Source organism: Mirounga angustirostris, unplaced genomic scaffold (genome assembly GCF_029215605.1).
Source record: "Mirounga angustirostris isolate CCGP_5_RB_7025 unplaced genomic scaffold, mMirAng1.0.hap1 SCAF_3, whole genome shotgun sequence".
Taxonomy (NCBI): Eukaryota; Metazoa; Chordata; class Mammalia; order Carnivora; family Phocidae; genus Mirounga; species Mirounga angustirostris.
The window spans coordinates 129280746-129298392 of record NW_026991711.1 but is presented as its reverse complement, the minus strand read 5'-3'; the positions used below and the strand labels follow the sequence as shown (position 1 = coordinate 129298392).

The 17647-nt window shown below is 41.3% G+C and overlaps 1 protein-coding gene across 2 annotated transcripts in view; it reads left to right on the top strand.

Annotated features, from left to right (window-relative positions):
- Positions 1–1751: 1751 nt before the first annotated feature.
- The window catches only part of GRB14 (growth factor receptor bound protein 14), a 116334-nt gene continuing 100438 nt past the window's right edge, over positions 1752–17647 (top strand). For both annotated transcript variants that reach the window (XM_064585779.1, XM_045868730.2), the window contains exons 1-2: positions 1752–2102; positions 3408–3540. In XM_064585779.1, the coding sequence (XP_064441849.1) occupies positions 1912–2102; positions 3408–3540 (324 nt within the window). In that variant the 5' untranslated portion in view covers positions 1752–1911. The remainder of the gene's footprint in view (positions 2103–3407; positions 3541–17647) is intronic.

Here is a 17647-nt window from a genome sequence, read left to right as displayed (position 1 = left end):
TTTTCCTTCTGTGGAGGACTCCCCGTTTCCACACAAGCTGGGAGTTAGTGACCCCTGGTTGGTAGTGGTTGGTGCTGTGGTGTATGTGTGTGTGTATATATGAAGAAAGGGTTTTGCCCACCTCTTCAGGAGGTAGTGTTTGCCTTGCCCTGGGCAGGTGTTGTGGAGGTTAAGAAAACCTGGTGAAACAGATGCCAGGGACATGTGTTACCTAATTTGGTCAAAGAACAGAGTGTGTAAAACAGTGCACTGGGATGGGGGAACCTACAGGAAGAGCAGAAACAGAGCAGCACCCAGAATTTCAGAGTAGGATTGTTGCACCTCAGAGGGTGAGCATAATGTAATTACGGTAATCCACCCTTATCTGCACAAATATGTTTCAAGACCCCCCCCAGTGGATACCTACCATGGATAATACCAGACTGAACCACCTATACTGGTTATGTATATAATATATCTTATATACATATATTATATACTATATATACCATGTTTTATGCTCTATATACATATGTATGATAAATTTTAATCTATAAATTAGGCATAGTAAGAGATTCAATCATATTAATAATTAAATAGAACAATTATAACAATATACTATAATAAAGGTCATATAAATGGGGTCTCTCTCAAAATATCTTACTGAATTGTACTCACCCTTCTTCTAATGATGTGAGATGATAAAATGCCTACCTGATGAGATGAAGTGAGGGGAATGAGGTGTGCATTGAGAGGAAGCTACTGACCTTCTGACTGTATCTTAAAAGGAAGGTCATCTATTCCAGAAGGAGGTTGACCACAGCTAACTGAAATGGAGGAAAGCGAAATCACAGAAGGAGGCACTACTGTACTATTTCAAATAGTCTGGGTTTTTAAGACCGGATCTTCTGAATTGGAAGCTTAACTGCACTGATTGCTAGGGCTATGTTGGGCAAGCTATTGAGGCCCATTTTCCTTATCTGTGAAATGGGATAAACATTTAATTTGCGAGGCTGTTGCGAGGGTGGAATAGGACAAGGCGGAGTGTGGCTTCATTACACGAGGGCTGCTCTTATTAAAAGAAAATTAATATTTTTTTCTTATTCCCAAGACACCTTCAGGATTATTCACGCCTTACTAAGAATTCTGAAACATCTCAGTAGTTTCCTATGCTGCATGGATTGTACTCCCTGCTCCCTCATCCACCCCTTGCTCCCCCCGCCCCGTCTAAGGCTGTCGGAGTGGAAGGAAGAAGAGGCACGTGGGGGAAGGACTGGGGCAAACCTAGCCCCATGGCCCCTGGCCTCCGGGCACGGTGGGGCCTGTCATGGCGGCCCAGCTACAGCTTAGGTGATCTCAGAGCCAGAAGAAAGGAAGGGTCTGGGGGTCAGCGCCTCCCAGACCCCAGCCCCGCCTGCGCTCCGCTAGGCAAGCCCTGCGGGAGCGCGGCTCACATGGGTCCCCGCCTCCGGCGGCGCGGGCCCGCCCTGACCCTGGACTCAGCCTCGCGCTCGGGTGCCCACCTGCGGAGGTGGCGGCCCGGACCTCGCGCGCGGGCCGCCGAGGGCCGAGTCCCGGCGACGCGGGACCCCCGCCAGCGCCCCGGCGCGTCCCGGGCCGGGTGCGGGGCCAGCCCGGCGCGCGGCGCCCTCCCCGCCCCCTCCGCGCCTCGCCCCGCCGCCCGCGGCCCCCACCCACCGGCCGCTCCTCCCCTCTCCCCACCCTCCTCCTCCGCCCCCTCCCCTCCCCCGCCGCCTCGCCGACTGCTCGGCCGCGCGTCTGAGCCGCCCGGGCCCTGAGCGCGGGCGGCGAGGCCACCGCACCTGCAGCGCGCTCGGGCTGCCAAGCAGGCGCTTCGCCTCCCGCCGCCGGGCCTCCCTCTCCCCCCGCGCCGGGTCTCCCGTGACACCCGAGACCCCCCGGCCGACGACAATGACCACTTCCCTGCAAGATGGGCAGAGCGCCGCGGGTAGGGCGGCTGCCCAGGACTCGCCGCTGGCCGCCCAGGTGTGCGGCGCTGCCCAGGGGAGGGGCGACGCCCGCGACCTGGAGCCTGCCCCCTGGTTGCACGCGCGGGCGCTCCTGCCCCCTCCGGACGGGACCCGCGGCTGTGCTGCAGACAGGTAGGCAGCCCTCGGAGGGCGCGGGGGAGTGTCCTGGGTTGGCAGCCGGCGAGGGGCTGAGGAGGCGGTCCTAGGGGGTGAGCCATGTGCCCAGAGCTGGGCCAAGTTTGTGAAAGTCTCTGAAGACAATTCCCTTTGAGCTGGCTCCTACCGGCTCAGCAGGACATTGCGATCTCGCCGCGCCTTATAAATAGCATCACCGTTTCATTGAGAGCTCCTGGTCGCTCTCACCTCTGCCCATCCGTGTGAACTAGGAGGCCAGGCTGATCACCCCCTTTTCCTCTCTTCGTGGCCCTGTACCAAAAAAACCAAAAAACAAACACCCCCCCCCCCAAAACCAAACCAAACCAGACCAAAACAAAAAAACCTAATCCTTTTTATTTTATAAATTTAAAAAATCATCGCATAAATGAGTTCACCTCCCACATAGAGTCTTACAGCGACCCTGGAGAGGCAAAGCACGGATTGACATTTGAGCAGTCTTGCTGTTCAGCAGGAAGAATAGAGGCTTTAAAAGGTTTCCCAAGCTCCATAGCATTCAGCACTAAGTGCCTTTAGAGTTCACAATTTTGCACGTACTTTAGGAAAGAAAAAGACTGCAACAATACAAAAATCTGTAGTCCTTTATATTCATACATTGAAATGGTACTTTTTTTTCCTCCAGATTTTCAAAGTGCTTCAACTTCACTGAAGTTAAAATTACTCTGCAGTGGACTAGAGTACATTTATACTAGCAAGTTCTATTCACTTACCTCTTCAAAAACACTGCCTTGCGGTTTAGTATCTATAAGCACTTGAAAAATCAACAGACTGTGTGTGGGCAACATTGTGAATGAAATTTGAAGTGAGATGAACCACAGCTATAATTAATAAACCATCACTTCCAAAAGTGATTAGTAAAATAGCATAGGGATGAATTCACTAAATGTTTGTAGACTTTGTCGATTTAATGGATCCATAGAAATGTCTAACTTCTCAGGATGGTTTTTGCATCAATAATTATATAGTCTGTATTTCAGGTTAGGAAAATTATCGAAAATGCTGGAAATGGGGTTTCTATACCTAGTGATTTTTTTAAAGGTCCCCCCAAAAAAGATAGGAATACTATAGAAAATTGGTTTATATCAATTAACGAATTTTATTTTGGCCCACAGAAAGTACATCACAGACTTTTGCTGTATACTTTATATAATATTAGTGTTGTCACAGAGTGGTACATGTTGGCCCTTAACTTCTTAATCCTGTCAGCAATTATATTTTACATTCTGCTTTATGTAAATTACCTCCTATGTTCTCTTGGTGTAGGAGAAAAAAGAAAGATCTTGATGTTCTGGAAATGCCATCTATTCCAAACCCTTTTCCTGAGCTGTGCTGTTCTCCATTTACATCTGTGTTGTCAGCAGGCCTGTTTCCCAAAGCAAATTCAAGGAAAAAGCAGGTATGCATTTTAAAATTTTCTAATTCAAAAATCTTAGAGGAGTTCTAAATCCATATAGTTTTTTAAGATATTCAGTAATTTATAATATTAACAAAGGAGTGGTATGGCCTATTTTAAATGACTATTAGCTGACAAAGTTTTTGGCATCATTTTCCTTTGAGACCTCAAGTTTTCACAGCTATAAAATGGGAATATTAAAATTTACCTACCAGGCTTTTGGGATGGGTTAAAATAGAGAATATATGTAAAGTACAGAGTCTGGGAGCTATTATTATTTACAGGGTAGGCGGTAGAGTTATATGTGACAATAGATTATCAATGTTAGTCAGAAATTGGAGGAGGGTATGGGGTGAGAAAGGGATTGGCTGATTTCTTTAATACCTTCTTTAATGTTCCACATTTTCAACCCAAGCCAACCTCACTTACTAAAGGAAAATGGTATAGTGATTCTGTGGCAAAAGGTAATGGGAGTTGAGAACTCAACATGACTTCTTCACCAGTGAATTCCTCAGTTTGGAGGCTTCTGGCTACAGTAGATGACTTCTTGGTGATGATTAGAAGATGGACTTTACTTTTATGATTTTGCTTTCTTTCTCAGTTTCTAGTTTGAGACTGACTTAGGCAAATTAGATTTCAAGGGCCCAGCAATTATGGGGAGATCCATCATGATTATACATTTTGAAAAAAAAATTAGTGTATCCTAGAGTAATCCTATCTCTTCTTAATATATTCCCTCCCAATTCTGAATCAGCAAAACAAAGAGAGGCTTCACTAGGCAAAATGTACCTTGCTCTTGCAAGGATAGAAGCAATAAATTTAAACAGTCAGATACTTGCAGTGAGGAGAGGGGTAATGAGTGGAGAGAAGACATTTGATCATTTCCCCACATCTATTGTTGTCTTTCCTTTTTTCTGTACTTTTACTACCTATGATGGGTTCAATAATGTATGTTTACGGTTTTGGGAATGAAGGAAATACCCTAGGGAATGGATGGGTTCTTGATAACATAAAGCAATAATATAGACAGGAGGGCAGCATTCCATGGACTGTTGGGTTTTGATAGAAGTCTGGTATAACAAGGCATATATATATATATATGTATATATATATATACATATATATATATATTTTTTTTTTTTTGAGGGGGGCGGTTTGAAGTTTAATTGGTGCATGTGCTTTTTGGAAAAGGACTGGAGAAAGTGGGAGTAAATATTCCCGGAGCAGAGGTATGTTCTCAATTAGAGACTTTGATGGGGGAGGCAAGTCCTTAAGTGGGCGGGACTGTGACTTTGGATGAGGAGATGAACAAGGAGGAGATTCTTGAGAGCTTTATTATCAGGATGAGTTTTAAAGTCAGAGCCCAAGCGAAAAACAGCCCTGCTGAAATGTCTGGGCCTTTTAAGAGCTTGGCTTTTGGGTCAGGATATAAGATGAAAATATGGGTGATAGATTTGATTGTGTGTCATGATGGTAGAAAAATTGATGATTGCCCTTGGGATCCAGAATGGGAAAAGGAAATGTCTGATGATGATGTAATAGTCAGCTGGGGAATTTAATAGATTATTTCCCTATTTATGGAGGGCCTGCTGTGTTCCTTGCACCATCCTAGGTTCTGGGGCACTGAGCTAAGCAAAAAATGCCATACAAAGGGTGCTTACCATGATGGGGTTTTGATTTGGAGTTGGGTTATGACTTAGGAGATGAACAGTGGAAGGGGAGGAGAGGAGGAGAGGCCTGGGCTTATTCTCACTTTAATTTCTGGAATGAACACTGGGAGAATGCCTGTGTCTAAGAGATGTCAATGGGGCAAGGTTCATTTTGAATAGAGACAAAGTATGTTAATAGAGGGAGGAAAAAAAGAGAGGGTGGGTGTGGGTGTCAGGGTGTGCCCTAAGGGTGTGTAGTCATCATCCTGGAGTAAGACATCTTGTCTTGGGGAATGATAGCATTTCTTCGGATCTGGTTTAGCAAATTGGCAAAGTGGGAAAAGGGTGCTATGTTACTCTTGACTCCGGCTGGTTTCCTGCTCTGGCCTTGTGTCCTATTTCCACAGTGACCTTCTCAGAGAGCACTACACCCACACAGACAGCAGTGCTGTTTCATGAGCAGGGAGTTCTGGCCCGCCTCCTGGAGGCCAGTCCCAGAGGGGTGTTCTCACCCAGGAAGGGCCCTTTGCCCGAGGGTTGGGATCTCTATGAAGAGGTGATGTCCCAAAGTTGGGGAAGAGGAAGGTTCCTTTTTACACTCTTTCATGTTTCCCACCTCCACTTTGCATTTCGAACAGATCCTTTGTTTTTATTCCTTTCTAGATGCTCAGTTCTTTGGACTGAATGATGCTTTGGGAACAGCTGACTCTTTGTCAGTAATTTCCCAAGCTCAGTATCTTTGTGACACAGATGACCCTTTTACTAGATGGTATTTCTGGCCCGATTATCTCTGACTTTCACTTGAGATGATGTACATGACTGGATGTGATAGGTTTCTATTGACTATTATTTATGGTTGACACATTACAGGGGCTGATGTCTCTTTTCTTTATATTCTCTCTTTCATTTGTTTTGTTTAGCCATTCCAGTCATTTTAACAATTCTTTCCTCCCTGTAGAAAAAGTGAAAAATTGTGCCTGTTATTTACGAATAATTGACCAGAAAGTTTGAAAGAATCCAGACTAGACATGTTAAATTTCATGTGGCCTTTCAAAAGCACAGTCAAAAATCATTTTACAGGCCATAAATTTTTTTTTTTTTTTTTTTTTACAATTTGAGACACCTACATAATGCATGAGTGGTAAAGCGCACTGAAGCCACAAATAGGATATGCTTTATCTCTGAAAATAAAAATGTCTCAAAGTATATAATACTTACTGTAGGCTTCCAGTGTTTTTCTTTTAAAATAAGAGCTAGAATGAGATAGAATATGGATTCTTTATTTTCTCTCCTTCTTGTTATAGTACTGGCCAGATATATTTCCCAGACATATTTCCTTGTGTTTACCAATAAAGCAGATTTAAAGTAGATTCCTTTATATACGTGGTCCAGAAAAATTACTTGCAATTTAAACTTTATATTAAAAGTGACTTACTTATGAATTTAGATCTCTCTCTCTCTCTTTTTTTTATTTCTGATTGAAATTTACCAGGAAATCATCCCTTAGCACTTACTGTCTGAAGAAAGGGAAAGAATAAGAGATCCTTAGCCCTTGCAGAAGAATCAGTTCTAGTCTTGTTTGTCTACTCTCAGGTAATTTTTGTGCTGGGACTCAGCTTGTGCGGTAGGTGTGGTTAATTGCTTCCCAGGCCTTTGTAGTGCAACTTATTCAAAATAAAGTATCTGAAGATTTTAAAGATAAAAAGATACCCATGAAAAACTGTGTTGTGGAATGTTTCAGCTGGAAGAGAACTTTGAGGTCATCTAGTTGAATCCTCTTTTGCAGATTAGTAAACTGAGGCTAAGAAATTCTATGTGGCTGACGGTGGCATAGCGAGGACCGGGAATTTGCATTTCTTGAGGCTTTAAAGAGTATTTTTAAGGAAGGTCCAATTTCCTCAGAAGTCAAAAACTGTTAAGAGTAGCACAAGGAATAAACATACCAGAGCAGGGTGACGGTACCATTAGTTAATACTCATTTAAGGACCTAGATTCTTCTTTTTTTTCTTTCCTTCTTCAACTCTAACTATCTGTGTTTTTATCCTTTAGCTTTCTTCTCCACCTTCTCCCTAAAATTGATTTGAAAAGTTTACCAAATAATTGGCTTATTACCAAATAGGATTTACTAGTTATTACTGATAACCAGCTTTTGCATGTAGTTTACAGTCCACAGAAGAAACCAAAAAGTGGTCTCTTATCCACGTTTTATGATTTTTTTTTTAAAGATTTTATTTATTTATATGACACAGAGAGAGACAGCAAGAGAGGGAACACAAGCAGGGGGAGTGGGAAGAGAAGCAGGTTTCCTGCTGAGCAGGGAGCCCGACGCGGGGCTCGATCCCAGGACCCTGGGATCATGACCTGAGCCGAAGGCAGTTGCTTAACCAACTGAGCCACCCAGGCGCCCTAGCACATTTTATAATTTTTTGGAAAGTGCAAAAACCAGAAATGATTTGCCTGTACTCTTACAATTTAAATAAAGGAAGCTCAAAAAGAGTATCATGTCTGAATGTGCTTTGCCCCTTACCACATTGTTTCTGATCTATTCAGTATTGAATTAAGCCTTTTTGTACATCTCAGAAAAACAAAAAATATCTTTCAAATAATTAAGAAATTACTTTTCCATATGTTCTGCCTTTGACTTCTTTTTTCTCTCACATATCAGGAACTATCAAAAGACAAATTCATCTCTCCCCAAGTTAATGGACCTCTGATGTCATTCCTTTGTGTTGCTAGTAATTAACCCAATTTGCATAGTCCTGTAGGAATCTTGCATGGCTGCTACATTAACCAAACTCTCGTATACTCATTTCTCCAATATTCACAGAAGTAGAAAGCAATAAATTATAGTCTCATATTCCCATTTTCCAGATTCAGTAATTAGCAAGATTTTGCTTCATTTACTTCATCTATTCCTTTTTGAAATTTTTATTGTCTTTGTTGAAGTATTTTAAAATAAATCCTGAACATCCTCAATTTGCATCCCTGCCTAGTTTTGTATGCATCTCTGAAAAATATATTTTCTCCTATAACCAGAATGCCGGTATTGTCTAACAAAAATAACAATAATTCCTTGGTATCATAATCAAATTGTTTCAGTTGGAATGATACATAAAATCCTCAGATTATAAACTGGTTATATTTCAAAAGTCCTTAAATTAGCTCTTTGAAAATTTAAATTCATTTTCAGACGGAAACAGCATCATAGGTTGCATTTCAGCTCCCCCAGGCCGTTTTACAAAATCCCCTTTAATGTGAAATGAAATGCAAATATCTTATATGTGCAGAAAAAAATAAATAGAAACAATACTTGCTCCTATTAGGGTTTCAAACAAATATGTCTTTCCAACAGCAATTTGCTACTTCTGAATGTTGGCACTTGATGAATATCATTTTTCTTGGGAGGAATTTGAAAGTACACAGATTTTTGTAGCAATATTGAAGCAGGCTTTAGAGGAGTACTTCTTAAAGGGTAGTCACTGGACCACCTTTCCAAGATGCTTGTTAAAAATGTTGATACTCAGGCCTCTTGCAAAACCCACTGAACAGCAATGTCCTGGTGAAGGGCATAGGGATTAGACTTATTTTTTTCTCTTTGACTTCTGTGGAAAATCAGGGGTATTCATATTCCCTGTCACTTTTAGACTCTGGGGCAATCTGACCTTTCAAAATTATGGACAATATCATTTAGTTAAGAAAAGGTAGGAATATTACAAATGGACTTTAGTTGGTATTTTATCCAGGGATTGATTGTTTGGAGGAAACAGAGCCTCACATGAACTAGCCTGAAAGGTTATGTTATAGTATCCGAAGGCCAAAAGTTCTCTGATCTCATGAGAGATTGGAATCAGGGAGTAGAAAGTCAGCCAAGATCAAGGCAGCCACTTTCTCTGTTCTTCCACAAGCACAGCACATAATCTCTGCTTCTCCTTCTATGTCCATTTCATTCTCACATTTGTCTTGTCTTGCTTGTCCTGATCGCATCTCAGTGCACCTGGCCCCTGATGGCTGCCCCACTGGAATAAATCTTTCCTTCTATTTGTGGTTCAGCATTTGGTAAGTGACTGGAGTCTACATCTGGAGAGAGCTTTTAGCTCAGTGTGTCCAGTTCTTATTCAGTCAGCTGTAGCCAAAGGGGCACAAGGGCCTGGACCACTGCTCAGTCGAGTTTGTGAGAACAAATTCTATGAGCAGGAAGTCCAGCTTCAGTGGGTATGGCGTAAGAAGGTGGGGAAGAAACAATGGGCGACTCGTGCCCCAGGAAAAAAAGATCTCAAACAAACAACAGTGGACACAAAATCAAAGCCTTATTATATGCCTATGATATATGGTGACCTACCAGTTAGTTTGGCTGACTGGCCCAGACAGTTACAGTGTCTACTTCCTTTGCTTCAGTTCACTTAATTCAACTGAAGCATATTTACTTGACGGTGGTTTCAGTTAATGCCACTCTTTAATGATAGTTATCTTTCTTGGCCATTGTCTTGAGCTTGCATCTTAGTGATGTCCCTTAGCCTCTGATGACAGGATTTACCAACTCAGGATTCTCCCTACTTCATGCTAGTTACTTTCATTTGTAACAGAAGACAGCTGTCTCTTCCTATTTTAAAACTTAAATCTCCCAGCAGATCTGCTTGTCAAGGTTTTATTTCCAGTTTGAAGGTTGCCTCTAATTCTTGGTTAATTTGCAGGGTACATTTGCAATCCAACCTTTATCTGCAATATGGGTTTTATTTTTCACTTCTCCTGAAAGCTCAGCTTCTGGTTTGTTTTTCCCTAGGGGCATATATTATGTTCTTTCAACAGAAGGAAAATCGGAGCCATTCATGGTTCAATATAAATGTGGATCTTAATTAATATAAAAAAGCTTTCTGCAGTCTTGTGGATGTTGCTTTTAAATGTGTCAGCTTATATAGAATAGTAAGAAATTCCACTGTGTAAGAATACACTGATGTGGGATGTGAGGGCGATCTGGCTGCGACATCTGTCACCCCATTGATCGCCAGGTTGCTTCGGCTGATCTGGCTGGCTAGGCGGGTGTCCCCTTCCTCCCTCACCACTCTGTGTGCGTCCCTCCCAACAAGCTCTCAAGAATACAATGATGTGTATTTGAGCGGGGATAGGCAGACTTGGGCATTGTCCTTTTGGAACTCTAGATAAGGAATAGCTCAATGGAGAACCTAGGAAATGACCACAAGTCTTTGCCAAGGCAAGGGAGCAAAAGAGAGCCTTTCAGAATCAATTTAGGAGAGATATGGGAAAGCCGATATAGGGAGAGCATCCTTTACTTCTTGTCCTTCCTTTTGGTTCCACTCATTTAGCATTTTTCATAGCCACAGAGAAAATAAACACAAGTAGGAGGAATAATATTCTTTTTTTAAGGTTTTATTTTTAAGTAACCTCTACACCTAATGTGGGGCTCGAACTCTTGACCCCAAGATCAAGAGTCTCATGCTCTACCAACTGAGCCAGCCAGGTGCCCCGGGAGGGTTAATATTCTTAACTACTTCACCAATTCCAAAAGATCATTTATAAGTGGACTGTTTATTCACATACCTTTGTCCATGGATGTAATGTTACATGTGGTGGTTAGGTTGTTAGGGAATCAGTAAGAGTTTTTAAATCTGTAATAGTTCCAAAGAATGGTACATTTACAACATCCTGGGCACCATGTTTAATATTGTTTCTATGGAAAGATATGAGTCGGTATGATGCGATTAAAAATATTGGACTGGGAATCTGCAAACCTAGTTTTTAATAATATCATGCTGCTGCTGAGTGATGTGATAGGAGCCTTTTGCCCATACTTTCTAGGCCCTGAGAGTGCTACAATTTTATTCGATTCTTAGAGTGAGTGATTCTGGTGGCTTTTGAAGTACTAATGAATCCATGTAGTAGATACAGGACTTTAGGAGGCTTGTTTGGTCCCACTGGCCCCAGAAGTTTCCTCTTAGCCTCTGTTCCGATCCTCCCACATGGTCACCACACCTCCTGTGATGAAGGGCACATTAGGGTGTCATGGGACAAGGAGCACAGGAGCCAGCTTTATGGAGATGTTAGGGGCAGGAGGGGCTAGTTAAACTAGAAATTGCACGTCAAAGTCAAGGTCCAAAGAGTAGAGAGTCAGAAAAGGTGTCATATCTGAGAGGGGCCAGGTTAGGTGGTAAATTCTATTTAAGCTTAGAAATAAGGATGTGACATTAGATTTGAAACATTTGAGGCTGGTGTAGGTCCAGTGCACTTGGCTTAAAGGGTTGAGGTGGTCATAACCTCTAAGTCCTTCTCCAAATTCCTCTTGCTCCACCCAAATAATCCATTTGGTTGCTCAGGCCAAAATCCAAGGAGACCTCTTTCTGGTCTTTTGTCAAGTACTGCCACACCTTTCATGACAATATTCTTGAATCCATAAATGTCTTTCCATCTTCACTGTTACACCATCCCAACTTCAGCCACTGCCTTCTCAAATACGAGGGGCGTAAATGGCCTTCTTCTGCGTTAGCCTATTTTGGTCCATTCTCCATATGCTTGTTAGAAGTGAACTCTTAGAAATGTAGATCACATCATGTCACTGCCTGGTTGAAAACTTTTTGATAGATTAACATGAAGTTCAACTTTGTACCTTGGCCTACAGGATTCTGCATGATTTGGCTTTCTGTCTACCTATAAATCTCTTCTGCATTCTACCTTTTGTTGATTATATTCCAGCCACAGTGGAGCGACAGTCCTACCAGTTTGTGAACTTGGCATCTTTTATTCTACCTCAGAGCCTTTGGCTTGACTGTTTTCTCTGCTTGGAACCTCTTTTCCTTGCTCTTTACATAACTGACTCCTCTTTATTCTTTAGGTAGGTCTCAGTGTAAGATGACTTATCAAGTAGGCCTTTTGACTAGACTACCTAAAGTATCCCTCACCCTTCCACACTTATTTTTTTATCTTATTTTCCCCCACTCCATCACCTTTTCCAGTGCATTTCCTTGGCTGTTCTTAACATAATATGAATTGTTGCATTTATCTATTTGGTCTAGTTATTTATTGTTTTTCCCTCCAAATGGAGTATCTTGTGTTCCTTGTTCTTGGGTTCTTTCATGGAAAGAATTTTTTTTTTTTTTATTTATTTATTTGAGAGAGAGAATGAGATAGAGAGAGCATGAGGGGGGGAGGGTCAGAGGGAGAAGCAGACTCCCTGCTGAGCAGGGAGCCCGATGCGGGACTCGATCCCGGGACTCCAGGATCATGACCTGAGCCGAAGGCAGTCGCTTAACCGACTGAGCCACCCAGGCGCCCAGTTTTCTTCTTCTTTTTGTTTTTTTTAAAAGATTTTATTTATTTATTTGAGAGAGAGAGAATGAGAGAGAGCACATGAGAGGGGGGAGGGCCAGAGGGAGAAGCAGACTCCCTGCCGAGCAGGGAGCCCGATGCGGGACTCGATCCCGGGACTCCAGGATCATGACCTGAGCCGAAGGTAGTCGCTTAACCAACTGAGCCACCCAGGGCGCCCCCATGGAAAGAATTAATAAGTGGATTATTGAGGATAAATAGTACAAATAAATTTTAACAAATTGCATTTTGACATACTTATTCTAATCATCAATTATCTTCTTCATCACATTTAAAAAATATTTTTAATTCTATTAACGGTTTTTATTAACAAAAATAAAATTACATGCTAGGATCCTGGGTCAATAGGATTTTTAACAGTATATATCTTTTGCTTTTATTACACACATAGGACATTTTGGTCATGTCTCCTTAACAGCAATTCATTCATGGCATAAAAAGACAGGAACCCCTTCTGATTTGTGGTGCTTTGATTAATCATTAAAGGAAGCTCTCCCTGTGTGTGACACCCTGGAGGTTTACACGCCCCAGGGGAATGCACCAGGTGAGAATGTTATTGCGAACACAGAAGGGCTCTCAGAAAGGTAAGTTTTAGGAAAAAGTACATGTGGAACATGAGGGTCTGAAAACTGATTCTCTTAAACCTGTGAGTTTGCACATCCCTTGGAAAGTCTTATATATTCAAGGGGTATATGTCTCTGCATTTCTACACCATGAGTGCTGGCCCAAGTCATTCACCAATGATATTAATAGTTAACAATTAAAACATTTGCTAACACCTACTACCCCTTGCTCTGAGAGACTTGTATTATGAGCCCAACTGATATTTCCACTTAATTTTTTCTAACGTGGGGATTTTTAAAATACACAGTAAGTTGGAAGTAAGTATAGCAGTCCACCAAACACTTTTTACTTATAATCTCATTAAATAAGAATAATGTACAAAATCAGAAAAATATCCATTAATTTTGTTACACATGACCTCATGATGAGGAACGAGAATTTTGGTTAGTGTTGAAATGTTCTGAATTCAGATATATGATTGTGTGATGGGATTGATAATGGTTTTCACTTTTTATTTTTTCAGTTTTTATTTATTTATTTATTTATTTATTTATTTATTTAAAGATTTTATTTATTTATTTGAGAGAGAAACAGCATGAGAGGGGAGAGGGTCAGAGGGATTATTTTTTCAGTTTTTAATTATTGACTTTAATTTCTCTCTCTCCTGACTCTTGTCAGAGAATCCATAACCTTTGAGGGAAAGTTTCCTAAGAACAAAGTAAATAGCGCATCAGCGTGAAACACTGAAGTGGTATTTTGTCACGTATTTAAATGTATTTTCTGCTAATTTCAATACTTGGGGTAAACCAGTAACTGAAAGAAAATGTGCCTGGGAACACCTGATGTGCTATAGGTTAGTGCTGCAGGTGAGGTTCCCTGGGAACCTGGCTTGCAGCACAAGTTGGCCTGCAGGGAGTTTACTGGGGAGAGCTCTTGAAAACTGCCCCTTGGGCGCACCTGGGTGGCTCAGTCAGTTAGGCATCTGTCTTTTTTTTTTTTTTTTTTTTATTCTTATGTTAATCCCCATACATTACATCATGAGTTTTAGATGAAGTGTTCCATGATTCATTGTTTGTGCATAACACCCAGTGCTCCATGCAGAACGTGCCCTCCTCAATACCCATCACCAGGCTAACCCATCCTCCCACCCCCCTCCCCTCTAGAACCCTGTTTGTTCTTCAGAGTCCATCGTCTCTCATGGTTCGTCTACCCCTCCGATTTCCCCCGCTTCATTCTTCCCCTCCCGCTACCTTCTTCTTCTTCTTCTTTTTTTTCTTAACATATATTGCATTATTCGTTTCAGAGGTACAGATCTGAGATTCAACAGTCTTGCACAATTCACAGCGCTTACCAGAGCACATACCCTCCCCAGTGTCTATCACCCCGTCACCCCATCCCTCCCACCCCACCCCCACTCCAACAACACTCAGTTTGTTTCCTGCGATTAAGAATTCCTCATATCAGTGAGATCATATGATACATGTCTTTCTCTGTTTGACTTATTTCACTCAACATAAAACCCTCCAGTTCCATCCACGTTGTTGGAAATGGCAAGATCTCATTCCTTTTGATGGCTGCATAATATTCCATTGTATATATATACCACATCTTCTTTATCCATTCATCTGTCGATGGACATCTTGGCTCTTTCCACAGTTTGGCTATTGTGGACATTGCTGCTATAAACATCGGGGTGCACGTACCCCTTCGGATCCCTACTTTTGTATCTTTGGGGTAAATACCCAGTAGAGTTAAGCATCTGTCTTTGGCTCAGGTCATGATTCCAAGATCCTGGGATCGAGTCCCACTTCGGGCTCCCTGCTCAGTGGGGAGCCTGCTTCTCCCTCTTCCTCTGCCTCTGCTTGTGCTCTCTCTCTCTCAAATAAATAAATAAAATCTTTAAAAAAAAAAAAAAGAAAGAAAGAAAGAAAAGAAAACTGCCCAGTGGAATGGACAGAGGGAGAAGCTGGGCCTCAGTGCAGTCACCGCAGAGGCCTTTGCCGATCCCATAGGAGCTCTGGAGCTGGGTGGGCCTTACAGAATTGTGCAAAATTGGGGCAGAGGGGCTGGGCTCCCCAGGAAGGGCTTGACCGTGGCAGCTCTCTTCAGCTGAGTGCAATGGCAAGAAGGGAGGACTTAGCTCGGAGGGCTTGGTGGCTGGTGCTAGCAAGTGGGAGGAGGAGGACTGTAGCCCTGAAGCGGGTAGGCCTGGACAAGGTGCCACAGGATCTACAATAGTTAGTAATTCTGATTCTTCTCAATGTGACAGAAATCCTTTCTGAGGCGACAAGATTTTTTTTTTTTTAAGATTTTATTTATTTATTTGACAGAGAGAGACACAGCGAGAGAGGGAGCACAAGCAGGGGGAGTGGGAGTGGGAAAAGGAGAAGCAGGCTTCCCGCCGAGCAGGGAGACCAATGCGGGACTCCATCCTAGGACCCCGGGATCATGACCTGAGCCGAAGGCAGATGCTTAACCGACTGAGCCACCCAGGCACCCTAGGCTACAAGATTTTTGAAGATGAATTGGATAAACTCAAGGATCTATCTTGTACATGATTTCTTTTAGATTTTGTGTTTGTTATTCAATATTGTGCTTAAAACCTATTTTGTAAAATCATACCAAATTGTATGAAGTGTGTGTTCTAATAGGCCAATCAATTCCCATCCCATTTAATCATAAAATACTTTAATATTTTCCTCTTTCTTTTAATAACAAATATATTGGCTATTAGACTAATTTTTTTTAGCATATATACATCATTTGCTTTCATTAAAAACATGAGAAATTTTTATCTTGATGCATACTGCAATTAATGGAGCTATTTCTAATTTTATACTTGGTTTTTATTTTGTTACATCCAAAGGCTGAAAATCAAGGTATGAAAGACTTACACAATTACAAAAGGAATTCCATGTCATTCTGGCCACTTCATCATATGCCTCAGAGCTCTTAGTTCTGTATTATTTTAATTTTGACTGTTTTCAGCTATTTCTCTTATAAGAGATAATCTGTAATTAATTTTCAGTGTTTTTAATATATTTTTTCTCAGAATGCATATCTTTATTTGAATTGAAAAGTAAAGTTGGATCTTATCTGGTAGAATATAAGTCTAATTTGGCTGACTGATTTGAGAGTGAGGACTAACTTTTCTAATTATATGGTTGACATTTTCCTTAGATTGAATAAACTAAATTTATAGCTCTAAAGTTTTGATGAAAATGTATTTAAAGCACATTATAAGACAATGGCATTTTATTTAAAAAATTGGGAAGAAGTCATGCAAAAGCCTCACTTTTATGTTGGTTTGGCCAAGGTGTGATAAAATTAATGCTTTACCCCCCCAATTTTTCTGAGTGTATCAGTTTGAACAAACTGTATTTGAGAGAGTAATATATCATTAATGGTAAAGCCTCATTGATAAACCATCCAGAAATTGAGGAAGTGAATGAATCTGATTGGCAACAAATCTTTTTCAACTCAGATGGTGTTTCCAGTTCATTGTTTTCAGTTACATTATAAGAGGCCCTAATTGATTTATTGGATGATGATGGATCACTAAAAATGAATTTTACCTGAGATGGAATTTGAAGATCGACATTGCTTTCTACCACCTCTGCACTCTCTTTTCTCACCTACCCAGCTTAATTTTTCTCTATGGTACATATCATCTGGCATATTATATGTTCACACATGTATGTGTTTATTCTCTGTCTTTTCCCACTAGAACATAAGCCCTGTAAGGGCAGGAACTTTGTTTTATATACTACTCAATCTCCAGCAGATTGAACAATGCCTGGCATTTAATAGGCCCTCAGTAAATTTTGCTGAATCAAAAAATAAATTAATGAATTAATGAGTGGGGGAGGAGCAGAGGAAGTGGTTATTATTAAGTGAAAGAATGAGGGAATATTTGGGAATGTACTAATAATTTAATATAAAGGATAAAGAGTTTGCAAGAACACTTAGAAAAGTGAACTTTAGTTTAGTTATGGGGAGGGGTCCGGTATTGTTTGATGTTAAAGAGATCCGAGTCAGGATAAACGTTTGAGTATTGATTTACCACTATTAGCACATTCTAAATTTGGATTACCCTTACTCAGAATAAGTTCTGTTCTTTGTCTCTTTGGTCCCCTTGTGGGCGTTTTCAGTCTTACCAGCCTGTGTGTGCCAGTTAAAAAAAAAACATATACTTTATAGGGCTGAGTCCAATAAAAGCTTTTCAGTCAACCCACATTCATAGTGGAAGATTACTTTCATTCTTGGGAAGGGTGACATATGCGTGTGAAGCCCAATATTCGGATGAAAGGAGTACTTTGGTATTATTTAACTGTGTACTGGCAAGACTTGAGCCAGTATCTAGTTTCTCTTTATTTTGCATTATATTACAGTACTGTTACTGTGCTGTGCCAGGGAAATTAAGATCAGCTGGAACACTCTGTAGGTCATTGGCTTGGAATCTCAGGGCACTGGGAACTTGATGTTTTGTTTCAATGACCTCATTTAGGCTGAACCTGTCTTTGTCCCAAAGGCATAAGAGCCTCTTTACAAAACCATGT